Raw genomic sequence first — 11,931 nt, 5'->3', positions numbered from 1 at the left:
GCAGTGTGTCTATATACCTGTGAGCTGCAGCAGGAGGCTGCAGTATGTCTATATACCTGTGAGCTGGGAGCTGCAGCAGGAGGCTGCAGTGTGTCTATATACCTGTGAGCTGGGAGCTGCAGCAGGAGGCTGCAGTGTGTCTATATACCTGTGAGGTGGGAGCTGCAGCAGGAGGCTGCAGTATGTCTATATACCTGTGAGCTGGGAGCTGCAGCAGGCTGCAGTGTGTCCTACCTGTGAGCTGGGAGCTGCAGCAGCAGGCTGCAGTGTGTCTATATACCTGTGAGCTGGGAGCTGCAGCAGGCTGCAGTGTGTCCTACCTGTGAGCTGGGAGCTGCAGCAGCAGGCTGCAGTGTGTCTATATACCTGTGAGCTGGGAGCTGCAGCAGGAGGCTGCAGTATGTCTATATACCTGTGAGCTGGGAGCTGCAGCAGGAGGCTGCAGTGTGTCTATATACCTGTGAGCTGGGAGCTGCAGCAGGAGGCTGCAGTGTGTCCTACCTGTGAGCTGGGAGCTGCAGCAGGAGGCTGCAGTGTGTCTATATACCTGTGAGCTGGGAGCTGCAGCAGGCTGCAGTGTGTCCTACCTGTGAGCTGCAGCAGGCTGCAGTGTGTCCTACCTGTGAGCTGCAGCAGGCTGCAGTGTGTCCTACCTGGGAGCTGCAGCAGGCTGCAGTGTGTCCTACCTGTGAGCTGGGAGCTGCAGCAGGCTGCAGTGTGTCCTACCTGTGAGCTGGGAGCTGCAGCAGTAGGCTGCAGTGTGTGTCCTACCTGTGAGCTGGGAGCTGCAGCAGGCTGCAGTGTGTCCTACCTGTGAGCTGGGAGCTGCAGCAGTAGGCTGCAGTGTGTGTCCTACCTGTGACCTGGGAGCTGCAGCAGGCTGCAGTGTGTCCTACCTGTGAGCTGGGAGCTGCAGCAGTAGGCTGCAGTGTGTGTCCTACCTGTGAGCTGGGAGCTGCAGCAGGCTGCAGTGTCTCCTCCACACTGGTCCCTGAGCGTGGACACCTCTCCCTCTAGCATCTCCAGGCGGATCAGCAGGGCCTTGAGGTCGGGCATGTCGTCGGCGCAGCCGCACGCCGCGCGCGGTATGTTGATGCGGTGCGTGAACACGATCTGGTTGTCGCGGTCCAGGGTGTGGTGCTCCTGTTCCCCCGCGGCGGCCTGGAGGCCCGACGCCCCCGACGAGCCGTCCGCGTCCTCGTTGGGATCGAGCAGCGACGTGCCTGGAAGTAGGTGGAGGTACAGAATGATGTGTCATTTGAGAACTTGTGCCAAATGATGCTATTATTGGCAAGACGGGGTGCCGACATGCATGGCAGGTTAAAACTAAAACTAACCCATGGCAAGGGTAAAACTAACCCATGGTGGTCACCCTACCACCGGAGCGGTGGTCACCCCACCACCGGAGCGGTGGTCACCTCACCACCGATAAATCCAGACTATGATTAGGCCGTAATACCTGGCGCGTCCAGGTCCACGGTGCACGCTGCGGCGGCGGGAACGTTGATGTTATAGACGTGGTTGAAGACCACCGGCTGGTCCGCCGACGGCAGGGTGATGTTGTTGTTCTGTCCGTGTTGGGCGCGGGGCAGCAGCGTCTGTCTGCGATGGCGCAGCACCTTCTTCACCAGGCCGGCGTCGATCAGGAAGGGCTGACCTCACCAAGCAGCGCCGCGGACAGGAGGTACGGGGACCATGGACGAGGAGGACAGGAGGGGACCGTTACAAAAAACATGTGCAATTAACACATTTAGGCCTGACCTCGAAATTTAAAAAAATTCTTCTAAATCCTCGATTTTGGTCCTCCAAAATAGCAGACCTACAAGCTCGTAGCGCGCCACTCGGTGGCATGACATAATGTTTAAAACACCAAAAGGGGTTCCCGCCCAGAATGGTTTAAGAAATTGGCATGGAATATTATCGGAAACAATTGACATTTATGTTTGGCTCTGAAGGAGTGGTTCACCCAAAAAACGTATTCAATGTATTTCAATTTTGCTTTAGTCACATTGTGGGCATTATAATAATGTAATAATTACCGTTGGGATGATCAAAGAGATTATTAATAATGTCATAATTACCGTTGGGATGATCAAAGACATTATTAATAATGTCATAATTACCGTTGGGATGATCAAAGACATTATTAATAATGTAATAATTACCGTTGGGATGATCAAAGAGATTATTAATAATGTAATAATTACCGTTGGGATGATCAAAGAGATTATTAATAATGTAATAATTACCGTTGGGATGATCAAAGAGATTATTAATAATGTAATAATTACCGTTGGGATGATCAAAGAGATGAGGAGCAGACACACTAACAGGCCTTTGGGACACATGTTGATGATGTCAGAGATACTGAGGTCAACCTGAGGTCACACTGAGGTCACACGGAGGTCACACTGAGGTCAGCCAATATCCGTTAGTAGAATCTTCTTCCACTGAAGGCCAATCGTGATGAAGGTCCTGAAAACACAAAAAAACAAAACAACTAAACAATCACACTGGTGTGAAGTGAGGGGCGCCCTGCACCGTGACGTGGGTATCGTTAGGATTTTTGTGAGTCCAATCAGTGTGGTTTTCGTCGACTAAAACTATGGCGAAAAATGTTCGTCGACTACCTTTTCTAACTAACTTTTCACTGACGAAATGGAAACTAAAACTATGACTAAATATACTGTTGATTTTGTCAACAAATAATAACTAGACTAAAATGTTAGGAAGGGACTAGTGGACAAGAGATCCAGTACAAGTCATTTTACACTTGGTTGCATGCTGAAAATAGCAGATATACAAGCTCACAACACGCCGCGCTGCGACGCGTTGTGAGCTTGTAGATCGGCTATTTTCAGCAAGTGTAAAATCAGCCATTACGACGGCATCAGGGCCCGCCAAAATACATTTTAGTCGACTAAATTACCTGTAGATTTAGTCGACAAAAATCGTATCGTAAATTTAAACTATTCAAGAGACTATGACTAAAACTAGAGACTATGACTAAAACTAGAGACTATGACTAAAACTAGAGACTATGACTAAAACTAGAGACTATGACTAAAACTAGAGACTATGACTAAAACTAGAGACTATGACTAAAACTAGAGACTATGACTAAAACTAAAATAGAAATTCGCTGCCAAAAAACAACACTGAGTCCAATACCGGTTCCGCTTCCCTATTTCGGTTCCAAAATGCTATGAAAGGTCAAAGGTCAAAATGCTATGAAAGGTCAAAGGTCAAAATGCTATGAAAGAGGTCAAAGGTCAAAATGCTATGAAAGGTCAAAGGTCAAAATGCTATGAAAGAGGTCAAAGGTCAAAATGCTATGAAAGAGGTCAAATGTTTAATGTCATGTGACATCAATGACATCAATGTTTACTGAACTGCTGTAAACACTTAACTTTAAAAGTCTGTAGACTTTGTTTGCCACACATTTCCTTTAGTGCCCTAGAGTCTATTGATGTTTGTCTAGAGCCTAGACAAACATCAAAAGTCCTTAGACTTGGCTGCCAATCTACAGTATGTGTGTAAAAAGACAAACATAAAAAGTCAACTTCAACCTCATTGTCACATTACAGGTTTAAAAGTGTAAAACTTGTAAAGATGTTAATGAGATGTTGACTTCATCCAATCACACACTCATTGATCACATGATTCACTTCATCCAATCACACACTCATTGATCACATGATTCACTTCATCCAATCACACACTCATTGATCACATGATTCACCTCATCCAATCACACACTCATTGATCACATGATTCACCTCATCCAATCACACACTCATTGATCACATGATTCACCTCATCCAATCACACACTCATTGATCACATGATTCACTTCATCCAATCACACACTCATTGATCACATGATTCACCTCATCTAATCACACTCATTGATCACATGATTCACCTCATCCAATCACACACTCATTCCATACCGGCTATTTAAACTGGAAGTTTTGCCCTGCTCATCCTGCTTGCTGCTGCACTGATACTGCTGCGCGAGAGCAAGAACACGGGAAACGGAGACAGACAGACAGACAGACAGACAGACAGACAGACAGACAGACAGACAGACAGACAGACAGACAGACAGACAGACAGACATGCATTCCTGATTTTCATTGTTCCCAACTAGCATTACATTACATTACATTACAGTCATTTAGCAGACGCTTTTATCCAAAGCGACTTACAATAAGTGTATTCAACATAGGTAGGGAACAAAAACTACTAATCACCAGAAGTCTTTAGTGCATTTTCTGCAAAAACAAGCAACCAAGAGTATACCTAGCGCTAAGGTAAAAGTGCAATATATCAGCTACCTATTTCCTTAAACAGATGAGACAAAATAGCTAAATCAAATGAGCATGAGCTAAAACAATTAAGTGTATCGACTAAACAAGATCCAATAAACAATACAACAATAGAAAACAAGCATTCGTACAACTAGTTAACAACAAGTAGGTCAGGCAGAGAGGAAGGGTAGTGTTTCCTGAAGAGGTGGGTTTTCAACCTGCGGCGAAATGTGGGCAGTGACTCTGCTGTCCTAACATCAGTGGGAAGTTCATTCCACCACTGTGGGGCCAGAACAGAAAAGAGTCGTGACCGTGTGGATCGGCCAGAAGGACCCTTGAGTGACGAGGCAATCAGTCGCCCCGAGGTGGCGGACCGAAGTGGTCGGGCAGGGGTGTAGGCATCGACCATAGCCCGGAGGTAGGAAGGAGCTGTTCCTTTCACTGCCCTATAGGCTAACACCAGGGTTTTGAACTGGATGCGAGCCGCTACGGGGAGCCAGTGTAGAGAACGGAGAAGGATGGTTGTGTGGGAGAACTTGGGGCGGTTGAACACCAGGCACCGGGCACCGGGCACCGGACACCGGGCACAGGTCTAGAGGGATTACATTTACAGAATGTACATGTAATCTAACCCTTTTCACATGACGGTGCATCCAATGCGGGACGGAGGAATCCCTAATTCCGTCCAGGACAGTTTTCTTTAAAGCAGCGTGTATTTATGTACAGTAGGAAAACACTTGGGCTGGCTCGTCAGCCTCTGTCAGCAGCCTGCAGGGCTCACAGGGGGCTCTCAGCTGCTGCTCTACTCAAACTGTCTGCTGGGGATTTGCCCTGCTCTGCTCCCGAAGATGAGATTGTCTTGTTTGTCGGGGCAGAAACCCGGTATCTCCGCAAGCATGATGGAATCCTCTTCGCGTTGTGAGTACACGGCGCCGTCTCAAGCAAACTTGATTGAGCCATGAGAGATGCCTGCACCGAGCGTGCCGAAGCGAGCGACTTGCCGCGTCGAACGTTGTGAAGTTCGCTTTGTAGCTGACTCAGCCCCGTTCGAGTTGATATCGAACGGTATCCTACTATACATGTCTCTGTGTGTGTCTGCGTGTGTGTGCGTGTACGGTTGTAATGCACGTAACTCGAGAACCGTTTGACCCACCAACTTCATATTCGACATATTCGTTCCACACTCCCACAGGGAGTGTAGTGCCCGGACTCGAGTCGGACTCGGTCGGACCCACGGTTCTCCAGAACCACCACAAAAGGCTCTGGTCAGGCTCTGCCAGTGGGCCTAATCAGCCTAAATCTCCTCACGGTGGGGGCTCCTCATTGTCAGGTGAGTCAGTAGGATACCGTAGCAGCTGTGACAACACAGAGATGTGTGTGGGGAGGAATCAATTATTGGCAAAACAACTAAAATTGTGAGGAAAAAAGGCATAAAAAATAATTTGTTACAAAATTAGAGCTTATGGCTAAAACAATAAGTACATTGGATCAATTGGTTCTTCTTCTTTTTTTCTCCCCAGTGTTCTGAAACGTTAACTGTTTTGGACATACAAGGTTTCCACACGATAATTATAGCGCCAAATAAAATGTGTGAATACAGGTTGGTTCCAACACACAATCCTCCCTCTGGAGCGAAGCGCACACTCCCACATGACTCCACAACCTGGATGAGGAGAATTTAGAGAAACACAACCCAGAACCAATGTAATAAAACCCTGAGTGTTAACCCAGTCTGGGCGGGGACCCCTTTTCAATAGCTATGTCACACTTTAGCTATTGGAAAAATAGCAGATCTACAAGCTCGTAGCGCGGCACCGAGTGCCGCGCTACGAGCTCGTAGGTCTGCTATTTTTTGAAAAATTGTGAAAATGTGGGGCAAATCTTTGAATATATATTCTTTTCGTTTTTAACTCAAATCTTTGCTTCTGGGGGAGGGTCCATGGAACTACATATTTTCAGATGGGGGTCGGCGGCCAATTACATATATTTTTGGGGGTCCTTGACATGAAAATGTTTGACAACGACATTTTTTAAGAATCGTCCTCAGGTCGAAATGGGTTCATCTAGATGTCTGGGACAGGGCAGCGTCTAGGGGGATGGCAGTCACCATCACCACCCCCCTAGGGGGATGGCAGTCACCCCTAGGGGGGTGGTGATGGTGACTGCCATCCCCCTAGGGGGGTGGCGATGGTGACTGCCATCCCCCTAGGGGGGTGGCGATGGTGACTGCCATCCCCCTAGGGGGGTGGCGATGGTGACTGCCATCCCCCTAGGGGGGTGGCGATGATGACTGCCACCCCCCTATGCTTTCACATTCATAGCTCTTTCCTTCATAGGCTATTTCGTCCACCTCTGAATGCGTTTTGCAGATAAACCGATTCCGTGCTGCCTGTTACCATAATATCATCATCATCATCATTTTCCGACCGCGGTCGAGATCATGGATTTCACAACAATGCCACGCCAGACTTCCCGGTTCTTCATTGCCATCCCCAGTTCCTGCTTTACTGATGCATGTGTCCCTAGCGATGACATCAGGGAACCACAGTTTACTGATGCATGTGTCCCTAGCGATGACATCAGGGAACCACAGTTTACTGATGCATGTGTCCCTAGCGATGACATCAGGGAACCACAGTTTACTGATGCATGTGTCCCTAGCGATGACATCAGGGAACCACAGTTTACTGATGCATGTGTCCCTAGCGATGACATCAGGGAACCACAGTTTACTGATGCATGTGTCCCTAGCGATGACATCAGGGAACCACAGTTTACTGATGCATGTGTCCCTAGCGATGACATCAGGGAACCACAGTTTTCTACCTGTCGTTCCTATTTATATTAGGATAAATTTGCACGACTGTAAAGACGAAGCGGAAGTGGGGAGGAGGCTCCACTTCCGCTTTATATTCGACCCATGATGGCAGCTCCTCCGTTGCTCCAGACTGTATGATGAAAGCATGTGTAAAACAGTCTGGTAACGCGACACTAGAATGAGAATGGATTCTAAATTGGATTAACCCATTTTGGACTGAGGTCGATTCAAAGCTACGACCTGCTACGACCTGCAAGCTCGTAGCGCGCCACTCGGTGGCACGCTACGAGCTTGTAGATCTGCTATTTTTCAATAGCTAAAGCATGACATAATGCTTGAAACACCAAAAGGGGTTTAAGTTGACTTCAACCGAAACGCTCCTTTTATTTTAAATGCCCTGCTCTGTTAATTGTTTTAAATGTCTTTCTCCTTTCCTCAGAGAGAGCCCAGCTCTGGAATGTGGCTCTGCCACTCCATCTCCGGTTTCACTGGAAATAATGAAAGTTAAACGTGTGACCGAGAAACTGCTGCGATGGTCTGAGACCGTGATGACTATTCCATCTGAGACCGTGATGACCGTGATGTCTGAGACCGTGATGACTATTCCATCTGAGACCGTGATGACTATTCCATCTGAGACCGTGATGACTATTCCATCTGAGACCGTGATGACTATTCCATCTGAGACCGTGATGACCGTGATGTCTGAGACCGTGATGACTATTCCATCTGAGACCGTGATGACCGTGATGTCTGAGACCGTGATGACTATTCCATCTGAGACCGTGATGACCGTGATGTCTGAGACCGTGATGACTATTCCATCTGAGACCGTGATGACCGTGATGTCTGAGACCGTGATGACTATTCCATCTGAGACCGTGATGACCGTGATGTCTGAGACCGTGATGACTATTCCATCTGAGACCGTGATGACCGTGATGTCTGAGACCGTGATGACTATTCCATCTGAGACCGTGATGACCGTGATGTCTGAGACCGTGATGACTATTCCATCTGAGACCGTGATGACTGTGATGTCTGAGACCGTGATGACTATTCCATCCCTCTTTTTATTCGTTTCTTTTTGTTTCCTCTCCCCTCATTCCCCACATTTTTATATTCCCTTTGTGTGCTACAGTTATGTGGTCAGATGGTGTAAAATGCTCTGAACGTTGTCATCAGTCGTAGCAGGAAACTATAGTGATTCATATTTGTGTGTGTGTGTGTGTGTGTGTGTGTGTGTGTGTGTGTGTGTGTGTGTGTGTGTGTGTGTGTGAGCAGGGCTGGACTGGCCACAGGACGTATACCGGGCATATTCCCGGTGGGCCGCGACCGTAGGGTAACCCGACTCCGCCAGATGGGGGCAGCTGAGAGTACACTGGGTTCCCCACTTCCCCCCTCCTGCTCCCATATGGGAACTCTCAGGCAGACTTGATGCCCGGCCACAAAACGGCCCGGCCACAAAACGGCCTGGCCAATCAGCGGCAGCTAGAGGCGGGATCAAGGCAGCACTGTGTAGGCCGTAGGGGGCCGCCATGATTTTAAAAAAAAAAATCTGCCAGTGCCATCATGATAATTTCACTGTACCTGTATCAGTGAGTGACAAATAAACCCTCTACAAAGGGTTGTGTAGTTGTCTTCTGTTGGTTTGTATAATTTATATTGTTCTGTAAAAGTGGTGGTATTATAGGGCTCGTTTGTGTGTGTGTGCCTCGACAGAGCGGGCGGTAGAGTTTCTGCTGTCTGCGCGCTGGTTGTGGTGGGCCGAGAGAGAGAGAGAGAGAGAGAGAGAGAGAGAGAGAGAGAGAGAGAGAGAGAGAGAGAGAGAGAGAGAGAGAGAGAGAGAGAGAGAGAGAGAGAGAGAGAGAGAGAGAGAGAGAGATACGTACAGAGAGGCAGAGACAGTGCTTTGAGCTTGCTTTGTGGGCCACTTCAATATCACACTAGCTCGTCACTTCGTTACCGTGAAACTTTCAGCTCCAGACTCCAAAGAGAAATGTGATGTTTCCCCCGGGGACGCAAACTATAGTAAAGACCTGAGGACGATTCTACAAAATGTCTTCTAAATCCTGACAGTTTTCTGAAAAACCTCATGGTTCTATGTCAGTCGTTCTCATGTCAAAGACCCCCAAAATATGTATGTAATCGGCCACCAACCCCCATCTGAAAATATGTTGTTCCAGGGACCCCCCAGAAGCAGGGATTTGAGTTAAAAACGTCCGCTGGGAAAGAATAGAAAGATCAAAGATTTGCGGCACATTTTCATGATTTTTCAAAAATAGCAGATCTACAAGCTCATAGCGCGGCACTCGGTGCCGCGCTATGAGCTTGTAGATCTGCTATTTGACTGACTGATAAATGGTATGGTGCATTTAATTTATATAACGCATTTATCCAAGGTGCTTTAAGTAGATTTTGCATTACATTCACCCATTCACACACACATTCACACACCTTTACATAGATTGTGCATCACATTCACCCATTCACACACACATTCACACACCTTTACATAGATTGTGCATTACATTCACCCATTCACACACACCTTTACATAGATTGTGCATCACATTCACCCATTCACACACATACACACACACACACACACACACACACACACACACACACACACACACACACACACACACACACACACACACACACACACACACACACACACACACACACACACACACACACACACACACACACACCTTTACATAGATTGTGCATTACATTCACCCATTCACACACACATTCACACACCTTTACATAGATTGTGCATTACATTCACCCATTCACACACACATTCACACACCTCTACATAGATTGTGCATTACATTCACCCATTCACACACACACATTCACACACCTTTACATAGATTGTGCATCACATTCACCCATTCACACACACACACACACACACACACACACACACACACACACACACACACACACACACACACACACACACACACACACACACACACACACACATTCACACACCTTTACATAGATTGTGCATCACATTCACCCATTCACACACACATTCACACACCTTTACATAGATTGTGCATTACATTCACCCATTCACACACACATTCACACACCTTTACATAGATTGTGCATTACATTCACCCATTCACACACACACACACACACATTCACACACCTTTACATATATTGTACATTACATTCACCCATTCACACACACACACATTCACACACCTTTACATAGATTGTGCATCACATTCACCCATTCACACACACACACATTCACACACCTTTACATAGATTGTGCATTACATTCACCCATTCACACACACACACATTCACACACCTTTACATATATTGTACATTACATTCACCCATTCACACACACACATTCACACACCTTTACATAGATTGTGCATTACATTCACCCATTCACACACACATTCACACACCTTTACATAGATTGTGCATTACATTCACCCATTCACACACACATTCACACACCTTTACATAGATTGTGCATTACATTCACCCATTCACACACACACACATTCACACACCTTTACATATATTGTACATTACATTCACCCATTCACACACACACATTCACACACCTTTACATAGATTGTGCATTACATTCACCCATTCACACACACATTCACACACCTTTACATAGATTGTGCATTACATTCACCCATTCACACACACATTCACACACCTTTACATAGATTGTGCATTACATTCACCCATTCACACACACATTCACACACCTTTACATAGATTGTGCATCACATTCACCCATTCACACACACATTCACACACCTTTACATAGATTGTGCATTACATTCACCCATTCACACACACACATTCACACACCTTTACATATATTGTACATTACATTCACCCATTCACACACACACACACACACACACATTCACACACCTTTACATAGATTGTGCATCACATTAACCCATTCACACACACATTCACACACCTTTACATAGATTGTGCATTACATTCACCCATTCACACACACATTCACACACCTTTACATAGATTGTGCATTACATTCACCCATTCACACACACATTCACACACCTTTACATATATTGTACATTACATTCACCCATTCACACACACACATTCACACACCTTTACATAGATTGTGCATTACATTCACCCATTCACACACACATTCACACACCTTTACATAGACTGTGCATCACATTCACCCATTCACACACCTTTACATAGATTGTGCATTACATTCACCCATTCACACACACATTCACACACCTTTACATAGATTGTGCATCACATTCACCCATTCACACACACATTCAGACACCTTTGCATAGATTGTGCATTACATTCACCCATTCACACACCTTTACATAGATTGTGCATCACATTCACCCATTCACACACACACATTCACACACCTTTACATAGATTGTGCATCACATTCACCCATTCACACACACATTCACACACCTTTGCATAGATTGTGCATTACATTCACCCATTCACTCACACACCTTTACATAGATTGTGCATCACATTCACCCATTCACACACACACACACACACACACACACACACACACACACACACACACACACACACACACACACACACACACACACACACACACACACACACACACACACACACACATACACACACACACACACACACATTCACACACCTTTACATAGATTGTGCATTACATTCACCCATTCACACACACATTCACACACCTTTACATAGATTGTGCATTACATTCACCCATTCACACACACA

At 46.3% G+C, this 11,931-nt stretch overlaps 3 protein-coding genes across 3 annotated transcripts in view; 2 read left to right on the top strand and 1 right to left on the bottom strand.

Annotated features, from left to right (window-relative positions):
• The window catches only part of LOC306940285 (CD209 antigen-like protein A), a gene marked incomplete at its 5' end in the record, with an annotated part of 342,118 nt that overhangs the window by 106,343 nt on the left and 223,844 nt on the right, over positions 1 to 11,931 (top strand). The gene's annotated exons all lie outside the window — the stretch shown is intronic.
• LOC306939895 (uncharacterized protein) overlaps positions 1 to 11,931 on the top strand; it is a 355,389-nt gene that overhangs the window by 220,049 nt on the left and 123,409 nt on the right. The gene's annotated exons all lie outside the window — the stretch shown is intronic.
• Positions 1 to 11,931, bottom strand: part of LOC306940214 (tenascin-like) — a 122,485-nt gene that overhangs the window by 88,849 nt on the left and 21,705 nt on the right. The window contains exons 2-5 of the mRNA XM_079525236.1: positions 2,292 to 2,475; positions 1,460 to 1,652; positions 857 to 1,223; positions 502 to 700 (exon numbers count right to left, since the gene is read on the bottom strand). Of these exons, the coding sequence (XP_079381362.1) occupies positions 502 to 700; positions 857 to 1,223; positions 1,460 to 1,652; positions 2,292 to 2,348 (816 nt within the window). The 5' untranslated portion in view covers positions 2,349 to 2,475. The remainder of the gene's footprint in view (positions 1 to 501; positions 701 to 856; positions 1,224 to 1,459; positions 1,653 to 2,291; positions 2,476 to 11,931) is intronic.

The sequence above is a fragment of the Electrona antarctica genome (assembly GCF_951216825.1).
Source record: "Electrona antarctica genome assembly, chromosome: 16".
Lineage (NCBI taxonomy): Eukaryota > Metazoa > Chordata > Actinopteri > Myctophiformes > Myctophidae > Electrona > Electrona antarctica.
This window is presented reverse-complemented; position numbering and strand designations above follow the sequence as displayed.